This window comes from Leucopleurus acutus (genome assembly GCF_964270905.1).
Source record: "Leucopleurus acutus genome assembly, chromosome: 16".
Lineage (NCBI taxonomy): Eukaryota > Metazoa > Chordata > Mammalia > Artiodactyla > Delphinidae > Leucopleurus > Leucopleurus acutus.
Genome location: NC_139158.1, coordinates 69,084,954 through 69,107,672, shown reverse-complemented (window position 1 = coordinate 69,107,672; position 22,719 = coordinate 69,084,954). Strand labels below are relative to the sequence as shown.

General features: G+C 59.9%; 1 protein-coding gene across 2 annotated transcripts in view; it reads right to left on the bottom strand.

Annotated features, from left to right (window-relative positions):
- Positions 1-654: 654 nt before the first annotated feature.
- Positions 655-22,719, bottom strand: part of PLCG1 (phospholipase C gamma 1) — a gene marked incomplete at its 5' end in the record, with an annotated part of 35,020 nt that continues 12,955 nt past the window's right edge. Inside the window, 31 exons of one of the 2 annotated variants that reach the window (XM_082857419.1) lie at positions 655-2,482; positions 2,653-2,840; positions 2,918-3,006; positions 3,116-3,277; positions 3,393-3,507; positions 4,354-4,502; positions 4,577-4,801; positions 4,894-4,990; positions 6,352-6,509; positions 6,962-7,031; positions 7,286-7,382; positions 7,561-7,664; positions 8,459-8,536; positions 9,308-9,488; positions 9,577-9,696; positions 9,768-9,968; positions 10,196-10,383; positions 10,464-10,565; positions 10,647-10,769; positions 10,883-11,051; positions 11,753-11,873; positions 11,953-12,038; positions 12,117-12,235; positions 12,423-12,524; positions 12,624-12,696; positions 12,920-12,954; positions 13,178-13,261; positions 13,356-13,440; positions 15,629-15,676; positions 15,819-15,912; positions 15,990-16,142. In XM_082857419.1, the coding sequence (XP_082713545.1) occupies positions 2,440-2,482; positions 2,653-2,840; positions 2,918-3,006; positions 3,116-3,277; positions 3,393-3,507; positions 4,354-4,502; positions 4,577-4,801; positions 4,894-4,990; positions 6,352-6,509; positions 6,962-7,031; positions 7,286-7,382; positions 7,561-7,664; positions 8,459-8,536; positions 9,308-9,488; positions 9,577-9,696; positions 9,768-9,968; positions 10,196-10,383; positions 10,464-10,565; positions 10,647-10,769; positions 10,883-11,051; positions 11,753-11,873; positions 11,953-12,038; positions 12,117-12,235; positions 12,423-12,524; positions 12,624-12,696; positions 12,920-12,954; positions 13,178-13,261; positions 13,356-13,440; positions 15,629-15,676; positions 15,819-15,912; positions 15,990-16,142 (3,659 nt within the window). In that variant the 3' untranslated portion in view covers positions 655-2,439. The remainder of the gene's footprint in view (positions 2,483-2,652; positions 2,841-2,917; positions 3,007-3,115; positions 3,278-3,392; positions 3,508-4,353; positions 4,503-4,576; positions 4,802-4,893; positions 4,991-6,351; positions 6,510-6,961; positions 7,032-7,285; positions 7,383-7,560; positions 7,665-8,458; positions 8,537-9,307; positions 9,489-9,576; positions 9,697-9,767; positions 9,969-10,195; positions 10,384-10,463; positions 10,566-10,646; positions 10,770-10,882; positions 11,052-11,752; positions 11,874-11,952; positions 12,039-12,116; positions 12,236-12,422; positions 12,525-12,623; positions 12,697-12,919; positions 12,955-13,177; positions 13,262-13,355; positions 13,441-15,628; positions 15,677-15,818; positions 15,913-15,989; positions 16,143-22,719) is intronic. The other variant, XM_082857420.1, reaches the window with a different exon arrangement.

The window sequence follows — 22,719 nt, the reverse complement described above, 5'->3', positions numbered from 1 at the left end:
CACCAGGCAAGCATCCCTAGGTGACAAGTCTCCCGACAGCAGCAGGCTTTGCCGAGCCTCCAGAAGAACAAGTTAGAGGGTAAAGGGCGTGAGGGTAATTTATCTGACAGTTAGTTAGCTCTTAAGAGGGCAACAGAGCTGCGAACGGCCAGCCCTGTGCCCAGGGCTGAGCTGAACGCTGGCTGTGCTGAAGCACCTTCACGGCCATGGGCCTGGACCCCGGCCTCTGTCCTCCCCAAGCTTCCATCACCTTCCTTGGGTCTTCTCACCAGCTGGACAGAAACTGCCGTTGAGCGTAACAGTGAGTGCCCTTCAGCAGCCGGCTGCCTGTCCCCCACGAGGCCGGCAGCTCCTTAATCCCTCTTTCCTTCTTGAGGGAAAGCATCCTGTGTTCTCCTTGCCTTTAAAGAAACCTCCATCACCAGAACAGGCTTTGCTCTGTCTTCTCCTCCCCACTCCCCCCCCGACCCCGCCTCGCCCATTCCTGACGGTGCTTAACATCCCAGATCAACCCCTGCCAGCAGGGCAGGCAGCCCACCACTGCTCCTCACAGACGTTTCCATCCAAGGGTGGGGAGCAGAACGTCATTACAGTACCATGGAGAAGAAAAATAATTCTAATTGTTAAAGTCCTTTTCAGAAGGAAAGCTTTTCCAATAAAATTTAAAATTTTTATTAACATTTAAATTATAAACCAAACGTTGGCAACCATATATAGACATGTTTGCTATGGACAGCTGACTGTGAGGTCATACTTTCAAATACAACTTCAGAATTAGTTTAAATAAATCAATACGTTTTCTCAGAAATTGTATAATTTCCTTCGGTTTACAGTCCATGATATGGAAAGTTTAATATAATGTTAAATAATTTACTGTCTATCCTAAAAGTAAGCTATAGAAAACGGAATCACTATTAGGCTCGAATAACAACAAGGCTTTAACGGCTCAGTGGTTCTTCTGAAGAGTATATATAAATCTTGAAAAGGTAACACTGTTTGTTAGTTGAGCTGTAAAATCCATAAAAATAACAGTTCTGCCACAGTGCACAGATAAGTTCATTCATTCTGCTTCCCCAATCCCCTCACCAAGCAGCTTTCAGGTCAAAGTGGAAGACGTAGAAAATCATACATCCTATGTGAAGTAATGAAGATGGCGAGAAATAGAGTGTGCAAAAAATAAACTTTAAAATTCCATACTCCAACATCATGTACGTCTATTAACAGGATTTGATTGATGATTTCACAAATACTTGCGATCATCTCAGACAGCGTCCCCTTGCACTGTCATCCGGCAGATTCAGATCCAAGGTCTTTCGATGCAACAGGGAAAGAAGTGGTCTTCGGTCTGATTTGGGGGTCACAGCCAGCCTGCTGGGGTTGCAGAGGGTGCCTTGCTGAGGGAGGACACGTTACTTGTGTGCAGGAGTTTCCTGAACGTACGGGGACAGTGCCCAGCTTGACCTCTGCCTTGGTGACCTGCTTTTCCATTCTGGCCCCACTGGCGTCGATCGTCCTGACCAAGCTGTTGCCTTGCTGTGGATCTCGGGGGCCGTGGCGTGAATGCAGGCACGTCCTCGCTGACCACGTGGGAGGAGTCGCCGCCCAGCACATCCAGCGCCCATGAACAGGTCCACCCTGGTGAGCGGGTGCTTCAGGCTTGCGTCCAGGCCGCAGGCAGGTGGCGCCACAGCCCAGCGTGTCCAGCCCCGGGGCCCTCGTCCTCCCATGGCCCCGGGGTGCTGCTGTGGCCTTGGGCACGTCGTCACTGTCCCCGCTCCAGGTGGCACCCCGGGGCTCGGCCTCCTCCGCTGGCCCTCTCGGGGCAACCCTCCACAGCCCAGCTGCCCACGCGGCCCCGCGTCTGTCAGGCTGGGTGGTGCTCCTGGTCGTGGGCAATGTGCCCTTGTGCTGCGTCCTCCTCGCCAGGCAGGCCGTCTGCTCCTCCGCCCTGGCTCCAGGGCCGAACTGCGGGAACACGTACCCTCCCTCCCTGCCCGGCTGTGGTTTTAAAGCTGCAGGACTATGTAAACTTCGTCGCCCTAGCCCAGCAAAGCTGCTCCTCCTTCCCTCCTCTCAGGAATGTCAGTGGTCCCTCAGAGCCTCCCATGCCGCCGGCTGAGGCAGCCTCTCTCTCTGAGAGGCTGCGGCCGTGGTCCTGGTCCCACAGATGGAAGGCTCCATCTCCAGAAGGCAGGGCCAGATGCGTGTGCTTAAATGCGAGACACAGTACAGTTTTTGCCTTCACCCAGAGCTGGGGCGTGGAGGCCCCGAATAGTGAGTGATACATTTCATTAACGGCATGCTTTCCGTCTAGCGTCCACTGCTGGAATCCAGGCTCCAGGCGGCAAGGCTGCCACGCAGGCAGCCTCCCAGGAACCCAGTCCACGGCCCTCCGTGAGGTGCGCAGCACCCGCTGCTCTCAACGAGGCTGGGGCACAGCTAGAGGCGGTTGTCTCCATTGACCCGAGTCCTTCGCGGGGCCCTGGACGGAAGGGGAGAGTGTCCTTACCAGCAGCGGGCCTTACAGCCCAGGGGGACAGCCCACAGGCCAACAGGAGGGAGAGGAACCGAAGGCGGACCAGCCACTCCTTCCCGTCTCTCAGGCCCCCTCCTCCAGGCTGCACACTGGCCACCTCGCCTCCACCCCCTCACCTTCGTTCCCGACTGTCAAAATGGTCGGCGAGATGCTCCTGGGAGATGCGGAAGTCCTCAAATGGCTGCTGGTAGCGAGCTTCGAAGGAGCCTTCCCGGGCCCGGCCGTGAAATAGCTGGCCCGAGGCGTCGCAGCCCCGCTCCCGCAGGGACGCACCCCCAAAGGGACTGAGGTCGCCGTTCTCCTGCTTCAACAGGGGCAGAGGCACGGGGGTCAGCGGCTGGCTGGCCCCGCACTTGCCCCGCCCCGCCTGGCCGCAGGTACCTTGGCAGGGAAAACGTCGACCTTGACGAGCAGGGAGGCCAACTCCAGGTCCTCACTATAGTTGTTCTTCAAAGGCACAGCTCTGTATCCTAGGAGGAGAAAGCCTGGCCCTGAGCCCAAGAGGAAGGCGAGCAAAGCCCCCTCACCCCCAAGCCAGATCTCGGGGCGGGGGGCACAGTCTCTAGGAAGGGTCCTCACCTGTCTTCAGGCCCTTCACCGGGAAGGTAGCCTGAGCCAGGAAGTTCTGGTCACTAAACATGTCTTCCTCATACACCACAAAGCGCAGGAAGGCGAATTCGGGGTTACTGATCTGGAAGTGGAAGGGCTTGGCTGGCCACATGGGGTTCAGTCCATTGTCCACTGCGAAAGCAAGGGCAAAAGGCCTCAGGCCACTGCCAGGAGAGGACGGATCACAGGTGCAGAGGGGCCTTCAGTGCCCTGGAGGATGAGGATGGTGAGTGGGGAGGAGACTCACCCACAAACTCAGTCTTCTGCTTGGTGCTGTCATACTCAGCACCGGCCACCTCAATCTCCACGAAAGGACACACGATGCCTCGGCCATTCTTCGGCAGATGCCGGGCCCCCAGCACCTGTAAGGCAGGCAAAGATGGGCCCAGGATGGTCCTTCGAACTCACGCCAAGTCCCCACTACCCAGCGGAGGCAGTGCGCCCTCTGCTGGGCCCCAAGGACACTGCCCACTAAGTCCCTCAAGTCATCAGGGCTCTAAAGGCAGCTGCCGCAGCAGAAGTTCCTTTGAAGAAGTCCTAGCCTTAACCAAAATTTTCACGTGAGTTTTTGCAGTCAACTCCACATGAAATCCATGTCTATTTTAACATGAAAATTTAAAAATTACTTCCCCCTAGAACAAAAAAAATAGCTCCTCTCCGGGAGAAACCTGGTTCACCCCACGCCGTCCTCACTCCTCCCTCCAAGACTGCTCAGGCCCCACACCTGAACCCCACAGCACCAAGCTGCCCACATCACGGCTGCTCACCAGGGGCCTCAAGGGTGCGACCACAGAGCGAGCCCCGGGACCTCGAGGGGCGGCAGGGGGCCTCCGTCTCACTCAAGCCCCGTTCCAGGAAGTTAAGTACCATCTAGCCGATTCCTGCCAGTGGGCCGCTAGCTCACCACTGGCACTAGCTTCCTGCCTGTCTTCTGCCCACTCCTGCCAGGCAGCGGCTCTCCATGGCTTGGCCTTACTGGATAGCCTGACTCCTTAGTGCCAAGCACTGTCCACACTTAGCCAGCTGCCTCCAGCCTGTGCTGGTCAGAGCCCACCCCCACTGGGGAGGCTGGTAGCTACACGCCCACCTCAGAAAACAGTTACATCTTCCTCGAACTCCAGGACAGTCCAATGCCCCCTGCCCCATGGCGTTAACCAGCACCCCGGCCTGGACGCTGGAAGGAGCCCAGCAGAGCGCCCCCTTCCCACCTCGATGCAGATGGCGCACGGCTCCAGCCCACGGAGGCTGCTCTTGTCAAAGGGGTCGAAGGCCTCGTCGCGCATGATGCTCGGCTGCAGCACGTAGCCGCAGTGCCCGCCGGCCAGGAAGAGGGCCTGGTTCATCTGCATAGGCTTGTCTGGAAGAGCCGGGTTACAGTGGACTCCAGCCCAGCTGCCCGGCAGGACCCCGCCCCATGGGCCACCTCCTCACCTGGGGTTTGGAAGTTGAGGGCTACCAGCTGACTGCCACAGATCCACATGGGCAAGGGGTCGTAATTGGAGGAGTCCAGCCGCTGGCCCTTGGGGTAGATGCGGGAGAGCTGCAGCCGGTTGTACTGGAGGAACTTCTTGCCTTTGGCCTTGTTCACGTACTTCTCGGCCTTGGTTTCCGGGAAGGACGACATGTCCCGGTAGCAGGCGCGTTCTGTGCCGATCTCTGGGCCAAACAGGGAGAGAGCTCACAGAGCCCGCCCACCCGGGTGCTGCTGGGGGCCAGACCCCCGCACTGCCCCTGGGCCAGACCCTTACTCTCTTCGTCGAAGGGAACAGGCCGGCAGTAGACGACAAGCTCGGAGAGCTCCAGGGCGATCTTCTTCCTCCGCTCCATCATCTTCCCCTCAGTGAGCTGGTGACACACAGGCCCTGAGCCCAGGCAGGACCCCTCCGGACCCCTCCCTCCCCCCCCACCAGGAGAGGGAAGCCCCCAGCCACCTGGGGCATGCCCACCCACACCTTCCAGACCCCACTGTCTGTCCCCAGTCTCACCCCAGAAACGTACTCTCTCCTCCCTGCCCCTGAGGACACATGCTCTCCAAGACTTAGGAGAGTGGAATCCTCACCACCAACCGGGCCCCAGTGACACCCCAGGGCCCTGAGCTGGATGCACCTGCAGAGATGCTGTGACCATTCGGTACCCAAGCCTCCCTCACATAGGCACATAGGCCGCCTCCCCATTTCCTTGTGACCTCGCTGGGGACTCGGGCTTATCTTCTGTGTCCTAAGGACCGTCGTCCTTCCCACCCACCCTGGCCCAGAAGCCTCACCCCTCAGTTCCCCTCACTCACTCAACACAACCACCTACTACTCGCTGTGGCCAGACCTCAGCTACGGAGGCCCACTCACAAGTGCCCCCATCCCGTCCTCTGACCCCTGGAGGCCCACTTCCTTCCAGAAGGGGCTCCTATTCTCAGACTCTTCCTTCCCCTCTCAGCCCAGACCTCAGGAGCCATCCCTTCAACCTCCTGGTCCTTTCTGCCTTGTCCTTCCGGGCCCTGCTCTGACAGAATCCTCAGCACCCAGCCCTCTCGGCTTGGCTCGTGGGTGTCCTTTCTCCAAAGCGGCCACAGGTGTGTACTGCAGGCCTTCCACCCCACCCCAAATGACTGCGGTGGCACTGAGCAGGAGTTCCCACACCTTGGCAAGCACTTCCTCCTCTGCCCCAGGCTCAGTGGAAGAGCCTCCCTCCTCCAGAGGCTGGTCCTTCCGACCCAGCTTGGGCTCCGCGTTCTTCCACCATCCTGCCTGGCAGAGGCTGCGCCCTTGCCTTCCACGCTCCGTGATGCCCACTGCCATCCCACCCAACCACGACCTGACACGGCTGCTGCCAACTCCAACAGGCACTTTCAGATTCGGACCCTGCCTGTCTGCTCTGCAGCCCTCCGCGCATCAGACCCCTCTGCCTCTCTTTCTTGAAACCTACATCCTCGAAGGTCACACACCTGGTTCCCAACCTATACCACCTCATCCCTAAGCCCCTGGGCACCCACTCCTGCTTCCAGCCCACGACCTGTCCTCTCACCTCTGCCCTTGGTATCCAAAAGCCCACTGAACAGGGCCACTTGGACGTCCCACAGGTACCTCAAACTCAACACACCCTCAACATGCCATACCGCCGACCACGTGTGTTTCCTCCGATCCCTGCCTAGCGGCGGGGGCTGCCCACCCGGGGCTGCCCCGCTGCTCTGAGGGCCACTGGCAGGCTCTCACCCTGGCATCCGCAGTCTGGGCCACTTCCCGGATCTTTTTCACCCAGTCCTGCAGCTCCTCCTGTGAGTCGGCAGCCACATCTAGGGACCAGTGTGCCACCGATGCCATGCTGATGGAGAAGACGAAGAGCCGGTTGTTCTTGCCCTCAGGACGGATGGCTGGGAGGGAGGGAGGGAGAGGAGCGCAGAGCTGGGGACAGACGTGCCTGAGTCCCCACCCCACACCCCGTGAGGAGGCAGCACTGCTCTGCCAGGCCCGCTTCACAGCTGAGAACGCTGCAGACCAGCAATAAGTCGCTGCCACTCCGGGCCGCGTGCCCATCCCCACCCCGTCCCCAAGCCTCTGTCAACCCAGGGACCAGACCATCAGGACCGTGGGCTTCAGCTCGCCAGTGGCACCCTCCACAGCGCCTGCGCAGGGCGAGCACGCAGGGGTCAAGGCCAGGGGTGAAGAAGGGAGCCTGGGCGTCAAGAGTGTATCCAGGAATGGGGAGAGCTCAGGGTGAGGGCAGCCTTTAGGGGTCCGGCCATTGGCTTTCTCCCTTGGGGCCTGAACAGGGCCACCAGGGACTGCGTGACCCTAAGGGGCAGAGAAGGGGCTGGGGGCTCACCTATCTGACAAGCCGGCACATCCAAGACCCCCCGCAGCAAGTCCCCCAGGGGGCTGTTCTCGTCCAAGTGCTGCGGAAGGCAAAGCCCACGGACGGTCAGCAAGCCCACTGTGCCCACATGGGAAATACATCTGACAAGCGAGCGTGTGAATGCACGAGCGTGGCCCACGTTTATCAGAGACCGCGGCCTCGGCGGGGCAGACAGGACCGCACGTTGAGGGGCTGTGCACGCACAGGCACGCTGACCCTGCCCATGGTGGCGTGTGCACAGGAAGGGAGTCTGGGGACGGGAGCCCCGTCCCACCAACGGGGCTCTGGTCTCACCTCCCTCTCAGGTTCCAGGGCCACAGGGCTGACCATCTCTTCCACATAGTTCGACGGGAACCACAGCTGCTTTTTCCCACCATAGTCACCACGCCACCTGGGGAAGCCGCAGCATGCTGACCCCTAGCAGCCACCCCAACCCCCCCAGAGGAAGGCAGCCCTGCAGGTACACCTCGGGGCCCGTGCAGGCCCGTGCCGCCCAAGCCCCTCTCACTGTCCACGCCGCCGGCACCCAGGATGCCTGGCCCCGCACCACGGGCTCTCAGCTGGCTCACCAGCCTCCTTCCTGCTTCTCCACGTTCTGGATGATGGCGCTCTTGGTGAAAGTCAGCTCGTCCTCTCTCTGGGCCTTGTAGTCGAAGAGAGCTTTGACGGCGCACTGCAGGGAAGAGAATCACCGGTCAAAGCAGACAGGCCCTCCGCCTCCTCTCCTGACCTGTGGCCGCACGCACATGCGCTGGGGCTGCCCAGCTGGGGCTCAGGCGCCACCGCCAGTGACCCAGCCTCACTACCGTCCTCAGCCCGGGCCTGTGGGAGGCTCCAGGGCAGATGGAACAGGAGAGCAGGGCCTCTGCCAGGGAAGCTCCTCAGGGTCCAGGGAGAACCTTGCAAGCCCCTGCCCGGGGCCCCAGGAGCCAGGCCAGGAGGCTAGGAGGGGAGTGTCTGCGGGTGCTGAGTGCCTCCTCTGGGACCGGAAGGCTTGCAGTGTGCCTGGGACCCCATCATTCCTCATCTGCAAAGTAGGAGAAGGAATCTTCTCCCAGGCTCCATGGCTGCTGAGGAAAGCGGGTGAGGAAAAGGGCACAGCTCCTTACCCCTTAGAAAAAAGCCCTGACAGAGCTCCATAAGGGGAGGGAGGGAGGGGCAGAGAACACCGTCTTCTGGCCAGCGTGCCCCACCCCCACCCCACTGCCCCCAGGGAGAAAACAGGGGTCACCCAGGGAGTAGTCTGGAAGGGTCGGTGCGGACCCCCAGGAACAGGGCTGGGGAGGGATCGGCGCCGGGAGAGACGCGGTCGTACACCAACCGCACACCTCTCACCCCCTCTCTGGCCTCGGAAAACCACAACACCACTTCTCCCCAAAGACCGCAGGTGGCCCTGAGCAGAGAATGCAAGCCCCAGGCAGCTGGAGATGCTCCCCAGCTGCCTGCGCCCAGAGCCCGAGGCTGCACCTTGAAAGTCGGCATGGGGTTCGCCTCCACGTAGAAGCCGGGGTTGCGGCCCTCATACAGGGCCCCATAGTCGGGCTCCTGGAAACGGGACAGAAGGGGCTTTGTTAACACCCAGAGGGGAAAGAGGCTGCTGGCTTCCGTGTCCCCACCCCTCCTCACCGGACCAAGTCTGCTGCCTTCACACACCTGGTCCGCCAGGGTCCCCCAACCTCAGGGGCCTGGCCTCACCCCTCCTCTCTCTGCCCTTGCGCCCACGGCTCCAAAGTCTCGGTTCCTGAAGCCCCCCTGCGCCTGCCCCAGGCCCCCAGCACACTTCTCTCACACCCCAGCCTCAGCAGGCGGCAGCCCGCGCCTAGGCCCCCCAGGTCCAAGGACAAGAGTCTCAAGTGGACCTTCTGCACTGGACCCCTTCCTCTTCCCCAGGGCCACACCCCTGGCCCAGAGCCCTTGGGGCCCCGCCCCACAGCCCTGCCTTCCTCCCTCACTGGTCTCCCTCCACAGCCGCACCTCTGTAGCCTATGCGCCCCTGCCCTGGGGACAGAGTCTGGTCTGTGCCCAGCCCCGGGCAGACCCTCTCCCCGTGTGAGCCCTAGGACCTCCGCACCCCACATCCTGGCCCACGGGGATCTCTGCTGGACGCCTGCCCCCACCTCTTCACCCGGCCAGCTTGTGCCTGTCCTTGTAGATGCCACTCAGAGGCCACTCCCTCCAGGATGCCTTCCTGGCTCCAGCTGGGCTAGCTGGCCCTCCCAGCAGCCCCGCGGCCCCCGGGCCTCTCTGCTCCCCACATCCACAGCACCCCGGGACCGTCAGGTGCGGCCTGCCCCGCCCTGCCTCCCAGGCTCTCACCGCTGTGCCGATCTTCTCCAGCGCCTCCTCGTTGATGGGATAGCGTAGCTTCATCTTGCGGTACAGGGGATGCTTCTCGTAGTAGCTGACGAGGTCCACGAGGCTGTCGAACTCTGAGTTGCCCAGCATCACGGTCTGGCCCTCCTGCTGGACGCGGCAGTGCTTGATCTTGCCCTCAGCCCTGACAGGGACCGAACAGCCACACAGGGTCAGGGCAGCCCAGACCAGGCGTGCCCGCACCGCCCCAGACCCCAGGGGGACCCCCTCACCGGAAGGAGATGGCGTAGGAGTTGGGCTCATTCCGTTTCCGCACCAGGAAGGCCCCGTCCCGGGGGACGCGCATCAGCATGTGCTCGGCCTGCGCTCTGGTCAGGCTCGCGTGGTACCACCTGTGGACGGGCCCGAGTCAGACCCGGCCACCACCCCCGGGTTCCTGCCCCGTCCCCGTCCCCTCCCTCACTCTTTGCTCTCGTGGGCGTTGGTCTGCGGGACGGGTTCTGAGAGGCGCATCTCAAATTCGTTGCAGCGCAGGGGCACCTGCTGGTAGTGTGTGATGAGGTCATAGAGTGAGTCGAAGACGAGGTTGTCAGTCAGGAAGAACTTGGGGGTCCCTGCGTCCTGCCGGGAGTGGATCCGGCAGTGCTGGACTTTGCCGTTCCGCCTGAGGGGACATGGGGAGGCAGTGAGCAGCAGGCCGGGCCACACGCCACGCTCCACCCGCGGCGAGGCACCAGGCCTCAAGCAGGAGACACCCTGAGGACGGCTCAGGTGGGGGCGGCCCTCTAGGGGCTCCGCGCTAACTGCAAGTGTGTGTGCGTGTGACGCACTGTGGGACCTGGCCTCCCCTGCCGGCGTCGGATCCACGTGTGCACGCGCTGGGAGGGTTACCAGAAGGAGAGGGTGTAGTCGCCCACGAAGGTCTCGCTCTCGCGCACGAGGAAGGAGCCGTCGGGGGCCCCGGTCTCGATGCAGTACTCTGTGAGCAGGCGCTCGGCAATGTGCCGCCCATCCCGTCCTGCCCCGAGCTTCCCGTGAAACCACTTCTCGTTGGAGTGCAGCTCTGTGCTGCCACTGGCCTGCAAGGCAGAGGGCGACAGCAGAGACACTCGGTGACTCTGACCCCAGCCCGGCCCCCGGCCCTGGGCCAGCCCCTCACCTCCTTGGGCTCCTCCTCGTCCTCATTGCCCTGGTCACTGCTGGTCTCCTCGGAGTAGTAGATCTTGCTACTGGTCAGAACGAAGTAGTGGGGATACCACTCCTGGAAGAGGCGGGAGCGAGGCCTGTGAACAGAGCGCTCTCACCACCCTGCCCCTCAGGCCCAGCCAGGCCCAGCGCTCACGTGATTCACGGGGTCCTCCAGGTAGAGGATGCCGTTCTTGATGGAGTTGCTGATGTCGTTCTCAGAGTACATCACGGACGTAGGCACCTCTTCATAGGCACTGCCCTCAGCCAGCTTCTTGTGCTGTGGGGGACAGGCCACGACGTGGCTTCCCAGGCCCAGGCCCAGAGCCCCACCTCCTCACCCAGGCCTGGACCCACAGCTGGAGCGGAGGAGTGGGGCCCCCAAAGCCCTACCTTGATGAGGATCTTCCTCTTGAGCTGGCTGGGTGAGGGGAGCCCGTCAGCAGCAATGTCCACGGGCTTGGTGAGGAGTGTGTCCCCGAGCACCTTCTTGAAGTACTGGGCCATGTTCCTCTGCTGGGCGATGCTGCAATGGTCCTCGATGGACAAGATGACCGGGTACCTGCAGGGTGGGGGACCAGTGCGTAACACAGATCCTGCAATTCCGAGGAGTCACGGCTCAGACCCTCACAGAGTGAGGTGTTAGGAGCCTCGGGCCCAAGGTCCCTTCTAGAGGGTAGTCACCCCAGAGAAGAGGCAGGCCCTGGCCACTGTGGGGGGTAGGAGAGGGGTCTAGAGAGGCACTTTTGGGTGCAGCAGAAACCAAGGGCTGGGACTGTTGCAGGCAGGTGTCCCCAGAGTTGATCTCATCATAGAGGCTGCCCCATCAGCAAGGAGAGACATCCTACACCCAAGGTCAGGAGAGGTGACAAGCAGCCTCCAAATTTAGCTACTGGGGGACCCCAGTGACCCCCTCAGTGAGGTGGGAGAGACTAGTGACCACGTGTTGTGGGGAACAATAGGAACTGCAGAGTGAGAGACAAGGAGCACAGACAATTCTCCGGATTGTGACGGGAAAGGAACTGGCAGGACAATGGCCTTGTGAGCCCAGGGTTAAGGAATTAATTTTTGAGGATGAGAAAAGCTTGACTGTGTTCCACAGGCTGAGAAAGACCCATGGAGTGAGCAGGTGGGCCAAGCGTGCGGGAAGTGAATGGCTCGGGAAGGGTGGGCTCCAGCAGGTGGCAGGAGGTGGAAGGCAGGGAGGGGGTAGCACATTCAAGGGGACCCAGGAGAGAGCTGGAGCCGAGCCACGCCACTCACTCTGAGGCCACAAAGGCGTGCTCCTTGATGGTGTGCAGGACGTCTGAGAACTTGATCTTGGTGGTCAGGGTGTGTCCGTGGTAAATGACTGGCATCCCGTCTGGACCATCCCAGCAGTCCACTGGAGAGCAAGCAAGGTGACCAGAGTCCAGCGGGCAGGCCTCCCCCCCGCCCCCCCGCCCAACCTAGCCCCCACGCACACTCGATGCAGCGGCAGCCCATCCGCAGGCAGCGGGCGTAGGCTTCCAGGGAGGACTCGCTGGAAAACTGGTCCCCGGTCAGGTACCTGGACAGGGAAGCAGGGCGAGGTGGTCAGGCGAGACCCACCTCCCGGGGTCGGGTGTGGGCCAAGGGAGCCACTCACGTGTTGTGCGAGGAGGAGATCCAGTAGTGGGACAGGGGGTTGTTCATGGTGTCGGGGCACACGGCGTCCAGCTGCGAATTCCATATGCTGTTCTCCTTGGAGAACAGGAAGGTGACGAACTGCCCAGGAGCAAATGCGGAGAGAAGAGAGGATGAGCCCCTGCCCTGGGCCACAGCACAGGGTGACACGGGAGAGAGTGCTCAATCCAGGTCGGGGGCACGATGGACTGCGGGAGGGACCTGGCCGGGCTCCCGTGGGCCCGTCTGCTCCCTGATTCCCCGATGGAGGGTGAGGGGCAGGGCTCACCTCATCCAGGAAGAAGTAAGGCTCCTCGATCTCTCGCAAGGGGTCTCGAAGGAAGCTGAGCATGAACTCCTGCACCTGGAGCCGGTCGACAGCCCATAGCTCCTGATGGGTGGGAGGGTGGGGCATGTGAGGGGCCTCCATCCCGTGGTGAGCCCAGCCCCTCTCAGCCAGCACCCTGGCCCAACCCCAGCCCAGTCCTACCCCCTGGTACTCGAGGAGGAACTGCTGGAACTCAGGAAGGGACACCCGGCAGAGCTCCGGCCGCTCCCCCGCCCTGCGGAAGAGAAGGGAAATGCCTGGCGGCCGGCTGGCTAGCGTGGGCCACAGACAATGAGGGGCCCCTGGGAAGGCAGGGCCCAGCTCCCGGCCAGCACAGCCGCCTGGAATGGGCCAGCAGGGCTCCCCTGCTCCCGCTGCCTCCCACCTGCATCGGGAATCAACCAGGCGAGGGACAAAGGGGCCCAGGGAGAACCCCACCTCCCCAACTCAAACCAAACCTCAGGGCACTGGCTTCCAGGAAGGGGAGGTCCATCTGCAGGAGACAGAACCAGGTCAGCATGAGAGCCCCTGGGAGGCCACGTGGGGAAGGGGCTCTCAGGAAGAAAGGCTGGGGCAACAGAAAGGGGCAGGCCTCACGAGGAGAAGAACTGGAGAAATGGCACCCAATCGCCCCCAAGCAGGGCAGCAGGGCTGAGGCAAGCGGGGCTGGGGTGGGAGAGCAGGGTAGGGGTGGTGGGGGTAGGTGGCTCATGCACCGTCTTCTGGGCGCTGTACATAAGGCTGCGGTACAGCTGAGCAAACTGCCCGTAGGTGATGTCGCTGGTGCGCTGCTCCAGGTCCTGCGAGGCAGAGCGGCACTTCCGGTCAGGCCTCCCGCAGGGCCTGGGGCAGCCAGCCTCCCCACCCGCCTGCAGACGGCCCACCGGCCCTTACCGTCAGCCGCTCTCGGAGGAAGCGCATGTTGGGGACCCGGTAGTTGACCTGGGACAGCATGTTCTTCAGGTCCTTGGCTGATATACTGAGGAAACAAGGACATCGCCAGTGGCCTCACCCCACCTCTCACGACCTCTGACCTGTGGGCTGAGTCCACCTGGGGCTGAACAGGTAAACAACACTACTCTGGGACTTGCAGTCCTGACAGGCTGGCTCAGAACCATGGGGTAACCAAAGGAAGTTCCTTCCTTTCTCTGGGCCTCGGTCTCCTCAGCTGAGCAAAGGAAAGTCTAGGATTCTGGCAAGGAGGGGTCACCAGCCTCAGTAAAGTGGGTCAGGGCGGGGCAAGGGGAGCCCATCTTCGGGCCGCCCTCCCACCAGCACCGCTCAGCCCACACGTCTGGGCCCTCAGCTCTCCCAAGGACAGAGAGAGGCAGCCACTACTGCGGGACCTCCAGGCTCCTTCTACCTCATTCTCAAACTCCCCGAGAGGGGCAGGCAGCTCACAGGACTCCCGCCCACTGCCCCTGGGAGTCAGGGCCTCCGAGGGGAGGAGGGGGAAGATCCTTCTCAGCCCAATACCACTGCTGGCAACGGAGCACACTCCCGGGGTCTGACAGGGAAGCACCCCTGCCCAAGAATGGGGCGGAGGACAATGCTGGGCCTGGCAACAGGATGAACACGATTGGGAGAGGGAGGCCTTCTTTCCTGGGAGGTGGTGGCAGGGAGGGGAATGTGGGCACCCCTCCTTCTCTTGCCCAAGGGCCTGGCAGGCAGCACCAAAACTCCCTGAGGAGTCCAGCCCTGCCCTGGGCAGTCCTGCTATCTATCAGCCAGTGCTGTTCAGCAAGCGCTTGCCTGGTCTCAGTCACCGGGGGTGGGGCCGTCAGGGTCCTCACTGGGCAGGTTAGGAAACTTGCTGCGTCATCAAGCTTTCCTTCTGTGGACTCCTTGCCATCAGCATTACATGCAGATTGTTACCACTCCCCCCCAAACACCTGTCTGCCCTGCTTCCTCTCCAGCCACTGCCCCTTCTCTGCTCCTCTTCACAGCAGTGCCTTAAAGGAGAGACCCAGGCTCCTTTCATTTCCTGAACCCCATCCCCACTGTCCACTGCCTGCCTCAAGGTCACCAACGACCTCTGTGCTGTCGAGTCCAAGGAGCACCTCTCAGTCTTCCCCACACGTGACAAGGCCGAGCACAGCTGACCACCCCCTCTTCCCTGGGCTTCCAGGGCTCTACACCCTCCGATTTTCCTCTTAACTCTAGAGCAGCCACTTCCCTTGGCTGGCTCCTCTCCTCACCTCCCCAGTCCCCAGTGTTGAGGCAGCATGGGCCTGGGAGCAGCCACCAGCCTCCTTCCCTTTTCTTGCCAAGGTTACCCCCAGGCATCACCAGCCTCGTGGCCTTCCAAATCACCTATGTGCTCCTCAGGTTCCAGCTCCAGCCCAACTTCTCCCCTGAACTCGTTCTACACACCTGCCTGCTCAACATCTCTACCTGAACATCTAAGGGCATCACAGAACTTCACCCACTCAAGTGTGCACCTCCCACAGCCTTCCCCATCTCAGTCAATGGCAACTCCACCTTTCCAGATGCTCACGCCAAAAAGCTTTTTACCGTAAACCTCAACTCTCTCTCACCGCAAAATCAATCTGTTAGGAAATGCTATTGGGCTCTATCTTCAAAATACAGCCTAGCCAAAATCCAACCCCTTCCTAATACCCCACCCTGACCCAGTCTTCTTCACCCAGAGCGTTGGAGTTGCTCCCTGAGTTCTCCACTCCACCTGCCCTGGACCCTCCAAGCGCAGCTAGCAGTTCTGTGCAACTGAACCCGGGTCACGTCATGTCTCTCTTCAACACCCTCCGTGGTGTCCACCTCTCTCCCAGTCAACGGTCCTCATCATGCATCACCCAGCTTTTGTCCTGAACCTCTCTGTAGCCCCTCTGGTAGTCACACTATGGCCTCAAAGCCGTGAGCTTCAAAGCACCCCCCCCACACACACAAACTACAGGACACCCAGAGCCAGTTCTGTACCGCCTATCTCTGCCCACAGTGGCAGGGCACGTGGCTTATCGTCCCTGGCCTCTCCTGCCAGCTCGCACAAGGCCATCAGAGGGCTTTCTGCAGGAAGCTCCTTGTGCCAGAACCACCTGCCCACCCTGCTTGAGGCAGGTCCTCCGGTTCTCCAGGCAGCTGCCTGGAGGTGGGCTATTGCTCTGGCGGCCCCAACCCACCCTGCTGGGCTAGAGCCACAGCGCAGGACCCACCGATCCTCACGATTCCGGTCCACTGAGTAGAACTGCTTCCGCAGCCACCTGGAGGGAGAGAAGCCCGAAATGAGGCCCAGGCTTAGGGAGGAGACCAGCAGGCAGGCTCTGGGCACAGAGGCCTGAGTCCCTGCCCTGCTCCCTAGAGCCCGATGCCCCAACCCTAAGCACGTCTGCGGGGGGTTCTTACCTCTCAATCTGCAAGGGTGTGGCCGCCTGCAACGTATCCTCCATCAGCCAAGTCAGGCCCTTGATCCACATGTTCACTTCGTCCTCAGACGTAGCTATGAGCAAGGGGCAAAGAGCTGAGCCTGGGGCCAGGGGCTGCTGCCCTTAACTCCTCCACCTCCTCAGCTCCCACCTTGCAGGCTCAGGGTCTTCAGGCGGAATTCCATTCCATACAGGATGACAAAGCAGTGTGACTGGTCCGGTCGAAAAGCAGGATCCTCTTGGTAGCGATCGAAGTCCCGTGAGGTCTTCCCCGGGCGGATCTCCTTGATTTCTCGAATGTCAACTAGGAAGGCAGGGAAGAGGTCAAGGTCAGGCTGAGGTCTCTCAGGGTTAGCACTGAAACGAGGGCAGCCTTGTCTCCCACTCATTCCCACACTCTCCTCATGGAGGACCACAAAGAGAGACCCCCCCCACCCCGGGAAGGCGGGCAGAGTCAAGACCACTCAGTCCTACTGGGGTACAGAAGAGAACTGGGCTGAGTCTAAGGACAGAGCTCTGCTAAAAGCTGAGTGTCTGCGGGAACAGGAATCTCCGTCCTGTGTACCTTCCCTCGGTGACAATATAGGCAGTTCACTCTGACCTGGGAAAGAGCCGGACTCTACAAAGAGAAATGGGGACCCACGGCTGTTCTGTGAGGACCCTTTCCTGACACAAAAGTACTAAAACTAGGGCTTCCCTGGTGGCGCAGTGGTTGAGAGTCCACCTGCCAATGCAGGGGACACGGATTTGTGCCCCGGTCCGGGAAGATCCCACGTGCCGCGGAGCGGCTAGGCCCGTGAGCCATGGCCGCTGAGCCTGCGCGTCCAGAGCCTGTGCTCTGCAATGGGAGAGGCCACAACAGTGAGAGGCCCGCGTACCGCAAAAAAAAAAAAACAGGTACACAAACTGAATCATAAAGTCTCAAGGGCAGGCCTGGGGCTGGGCAGGCCCAAATGGGTTTCAGGGTCCGTAGGAGGAAGGAGGAATTGGGCCAAGAGAACTGGTGCAGCCTGACGGCTCACCCCCTAAATATCCCTGAGCAAGACCCAGCAAGAGCAGTGGCTGCCCATGGATGGCTCCCATTCTGGCCTCACGGCACAGACTGGGGCAGCACCCAGGTCAGAGTGGCAGATGAACTGCTTCAGCCACTACCTCTGAGATGACACTGAGTGACTCATTTAACTTCCCTCCATCTCGGTTTTACTATCTCTAGAGCAAAGAGCTTGACTGAATTTCTCTAGAAGGCAGGGTGGCAGAAAAGACCTGCGTGGGCCCTGGGGTGGGCCTGCTGGGACTAGACTCCCGGGCTCCACCTCACCTTAGCTGCGTGACCTCAGCAGAGTGACAACCACTCTGACCCCACTGCTTCCCTCGGTGAACACAGGTAACAGACTGCGGCACCTGGAGGTGTTGCTAAGCTCAAAGGTCCTAATAGCCCAGAGCGCCCAGCCCTGTAGGTGGCACATGGTGGGCACTCATTCAAGCCTCCCCCACCCCGTCGGCTCTGTCAGCTTCGGTGGTCTGTGGTCTGCACAGACAGTCGGAGCAGGCACACAGGTTGTGACCCCAGGCCTGGAGAGCGCCTGGCTGCACACTCACACTGTCCCTGGGTGCTGGCTGGGACCCTGCACAGAGGGCACACTTTCCAGCCAGATAAAGAGACAGATTTAGGGAGGTCAAAAGAGAGAAGCCTGGCTTAGCCGCCAGAAATGACTCTGAGCGCTCCCTTGGCTCTAGAGCCTCTTCAAATGCTCTCGACCCAGACTGGCCCGGAAGATCTGGAGCCAGGAGGGCTGCCAGCATGCTGCCTGGCCCACCTCCCCCCAGAGCCCTCCTGGCCTGAAGCGCACAGCACCCTGGCTGGAATGTTCTAAGAGGCCCAATCCCAAGGCCTTCTTCCTGTCCCTCTAGCCACAGCTGTGCTCCACCTATCCCACCTCAAACAGTGGCATCGCCTCCAGCCCCAGGCCCAGCTCCCCTGCCAGAACACTGCCGGTTCTCCCTGGGCCCTGCTCCCGTGCCCTCAGCAACCCTCACAGGCCCAGTCCTCCAGCTGAGGGCCCCCCAGTTCTCACCAATCAGCCATCCTTCTTGAGCCTACGAATCTGTATAGGCTGTTGTTGTTCTGATCCCTCCTGAGGTTGCCCACTATGGAGAACCCACTCCTTCTCCGGCCTTCAAGGCCCGCTGTGATGCGGCTCCAGTGATTTACTGCCACTTCTGCCCTCCCATCTTCTCTGCTCCATCCCACCTAAGCTGGACTGAGGGCAAGAACTGTTGTGTTTCCTGTCCCCCATTTCACCTTGGTCCCTAGCCAGGGGCTGTCTACCTCCCAGACTCCACTCTCTCTCACCAAAGACCCAATTTGGAAGAGCCTTCCTGCAGTAATCATGCCCTTGACACCCTGGGGCACTACGTGTGTGTTTGTTCTTCAATCTCTCCCAGGCTGGGCAAGGCCACCCAGTGCTTGCTGAATGACTGAACAAACAACGGAAAAAGCAGGCACACCACTGGGGGGAGGGGTAGCACAATGGGAGTGGTTTTTAAAATGAAGAGTTATGCTCAGGTAAAAACAGAGGGGGGGTGGGGAGGGAGACTGGGTCACAAAGACCCAGCCTGAGAAGACAGGGTTCCCAAAGATGGAAGGAGGAGCTGAACAGGGGAAATGCCCAGATCAGAAACTGCAGAATAACCACAAACCTTGCCCTCTGAAACAGAAACCAGCATGCTTTTCCGGTGCAGAGCTGCTGTCACCCCGCTCCCACACCTCTCACACAGGCACACGACCTCACACACACAACACATACAGGCCAACGAGGCCTGTGTGGTCCACAGCCTGGGCCCTTCCGCGCAGCTGCCCACCAGTCATCAGAGGTAGTTAGTCCACGATGTGGCTACCGCCCGGCAAGCAACTGCAGGGTCAATCTGAAGCCTGCTGCCAGGCCACCTGCAGCACCCCACACATGTGCTGCATATGCACACACACGTACACACAACACACACTGCCAGCGGGTCCTAGGTGCCCTGTGGCCTGCCCCGTGCTCCTGAGTACATTTCCAGTGAGACCATGCCGGAAGCAAAAGAGGCTGGTCCCCAAAACAGGGACCAGGTAGGCACACAACAGCTCTGGGCCAGGCGCCCAAGTCTCCCAGGCTCCTGCTGGCCACACAAGGCCCCTTGTACTTCTCCCCATTGGAGCTGTCAGCCCGGCCCTCAGGCCCTCCAAGTCCATCAAGCCAACCGCAGGCTGGAAGGACAAGACACCAGGGTGAGAGGCGCTACCAGGTTCTTAAAAGCTGCATCCTGTGTGACCTCCCACCTCAGCCCCACCCTCCTGCCTCCCAGAATAAATACAGCAGGGTCCTCTTCCTGAGAGCCAGGACCGGTTGCCCAGGGACTGCCATCAAGGGGAGGAGACCCCCTGGGACAGGCACGGCCTCTGCCCTTCAGGGTCTGGGTCAGACCCGAAGGAAGGGCAGGAAGAGAGACCCTCTCAGGACTTGGGAGCTTGGGGGAGGGAGGAAAACTGCTTAGAGGAGCAGGAAACCCACGACCCAGCACTCATTCCCACATAGAACCACGGAGAATAACATTCAAGGGACATGGGGAAAAGAAAAGCCAGTGGTACTGGGAGGTCCTGGCTAGGCTGGAGATGGGGGAGTAAGATGGGGGAACTCTCTGAGGACAAGGGCAGGATCCCACAACCAGGGGCCTGCAGCCAGGCTGGGCTGATGTGCAGCAGAAGGGAGTAGGGCTTTCATTTATGACAAAGGCCCACCCCCAAGCTCACCCAAACCCTAGAGGGCCTGGGGGGGTCCATCAGCACAACCCAGCCAGCTCAGCCCATTAGGAGCCATGGAGGGCTCATTCCTCTAAGGACCAGGTCCCCAAGGCCCACGCAGAGGCCCCAAGGAACAGCGTGGGTATTACCATTCCAAGCAAGGCCATGGCAGACAGCGACAAGCCTGGGCGGTGAGGGGGGACTCAGTCCCTGGCATTTAATCGCCCACAAACTCTCATGAAGAAATAGACTAGCCCTCCTCAAGAGGCTCTGGGCTAATGAGGGACCACCGCACCTGGACCAGGGACTGGCCTCTCATGCCAGCCCTAAGGGCTGAGGACCTGCTCACAGGCCAGGCTGCCTCCTCCCACTCCTTCAGGAAGCCTGCCCTGACCATCCCCTTCCTGAAGGCTGTCCAGGCCCAGCAGAGGAGAACCACACAGATCTTAAACTCTAGCTGTGAGGTCCTGGGCAGTCCCGCTCTTTTTTTAAAAAAAATTATTTATTTTACTTATTTTTGGCTGCGTTGGGTCTTCATTGCTGCATGCGGGCCTTCTTCTAGTTGCAGCGAGCGGGGGCTGCTCTTCGTTGTGGTGCGCAGGCTTCTCATTGTGGTGGCCTCTCTTGTGGAGCACAGGCTGTAGGTGCACAGGCTTCAGTAGCTGTAGCACGCAGGCTCAGTAGTTGTGGCACACGGGCTTAGTTTCTCGGCGGCATGTGGGATCTTCCCAGACCAGGGCTCAAACCCGTGTCCCCTGCATCGGCAGGCGGATTCTTAACCACTGCGTCACCAGGGAAGCCCAGTCCCGCACTCTTTTGGCCTCAGTTTCCCTATCAGTAAACTGGGGATTCCTCCTACCTCACTGGGTTGCATAAGGGCCCTGCCAGGAGCCGCCAGTCCCAGTGAAGTCTGACGCCCCCTGCCTGTGTGCCTAGTGCCATTGACATGGGGCCTACATGAGCCAGCAGCAGCCACTGCCAGAGTTGCTGGGGGCAAACCCAAACCTAGGCGAGGTAAAGCTGGCCCACAGCTGCCTTGGCCCAAGGAAAATAACCCAAGTAGCCATTTCCCCAGCTCCAAAAAGGGTCTCATGGGGATGGGGCACCATGGGGGAAGAGTGGGACTTGTGGAGCCTCCGAGTTCACATCGGTGCACATGGACATGACATGCTCTAAGCCAGAGGCTGCTTCCTGAGCCTCAGCACCGGGCCTGTTGCAGTCACAGCATCTCACCTACGCACGTGTGCACTAGCCAACACGTGCCGTGCCGGCACTACACATACCCGGGCCTTGCATGGGGTGGGGCACCAGAAGAGAATGCTAACAGATCTGAAATCACAAACACCACGTTTCAAATCCTGTTTCTGAGGATACAGCTTGGGCCTCGGGCAAGTCTCTCAGCTCTTAGGTAGCCTGTGGATAAAGTGAAGGCCTTAGTGGGGGTGGGCCTGCCATAAACCCTTCACATGCAGACAGAGAACTACACAGAGTCAGCAAAGTGATTTTGCTAGAAAGGGACAAGAGAACATACTGAAAATTAAACCCCCTAATGATGAAGATACGGTCAAGAAAACCACCAGCACCACCACACACAAAAAACCGAAATGACACATATCACAAATTTCTGGACATGAAACATGCATTCGCCAAAATATTTCTCTTAAGAGAGTCTTCCCTTTAAGTGCATAAATTAATTGGTGGAAACTGCAATAGAAACTAACCATTTCTGCAATAGAAACTAACCGTTTCTCCCCAAGGCCACCAGGAAATTCAAAACTAACCGGGCTCCCCTGGTGGTGCAGTGGTTAAGAATCCTCCTGCCAGTGCAGGGGACACGGGTTCGAGACCTGGTCCAGGAAGATCCCACGTGCCGCGGAGCAACTACGCCCGTGTGCCACAACTACTAAGCCTGAGCTCTAGAGCCCACGAGCCACAATTACTGAGCCCGTGTGCCACAACTACTGAGCCCGTGTGCCACAACTACTGAAGCTCGCACGCAGCAACGAAGACCCAACGCAGCCAAAAATTCATTTAAAAAAAAGAAACTAACCGTATAAAAATGCATGTAAATACTTTTTACAACTTAAAATAGCTATAAGTCATGATAAATACCAAAGTTTTTTTAAAAACATCTAGGAAGCTTGAAAGAGGTAAGTGAATGTTACCAGGACAGGTCCCTTCCCCTGGGGTTTTCACTGCCCCTGACAGTGGGCTGTGGACGCCCAGCCCTGCAGCGTGTCCTGGAGGAAGGTGGGCAAAGCTCAGCACTCCTCAAAAGGGCCCAAGTCCAGTCAGAGCCACGAGATCCAGAGACCCCAGCCCCACATCCGCTCCCAGCGCTCCCCCTACCTCTGAGCCTCTGCATGTGCCAGGCCCACCTTCTCAACTTAAGTTTCCATCAGGCCTGGTCCCGTGGCATACCTGGTGCTTCCGCATTCTGGTCACACCATCTGATGCCTCCTTGGTGTCAAGACCACTGACCTGTGAGTTCCACAAGGAAGAAACCACATCTGCCTCCTCTCCATTCCCCAAACCCAGGTCCCTGGGGAGGCTTCAAAATGCTTACAGAGTGCTTAGAAGCAGGAATGAACACACGAGAGTTAGACTCCAGAGCTAATTATCTAAGAGGCCACAGATGCTCAGAGGGTATCAGGGATGACTTCCTGGAAGAGGTGGTGCCATGGGGCAACAAAGGCTGAGGAGCTCCAACAAATATGCAAATGCAGTGGTCAGTGGGGTGACCATGTGGAGAGAAGAAAGAAGGACCAGACACAGGGTGGGGGGGGGGGGGCGCGGGCACCGCCCCAGGGGCCAGAGTAATCTGAAAACACTGGGAGGTTCCTGTACACAGGTTCCTGTAGCCGGTGGGAACCATGGGAAGCTAATGGTGCTTTGGGGAAAACAAAAGAGAACAGGCAGGGCTCTTTGAGCACCACGCCCTGCTTGGGTCTAAGCCAAGGCCACCAGGAGATTCAAAAGAGCGGGTCCCAGGGGTCGGAAGAGTTGTACAGACCTTCCCAGAAACGATCTCTCATCAATCACATCTTCTCCACATACAGCCGGGGCCAAACAGATGGACCACTCCCAGTCCCCATCCCGC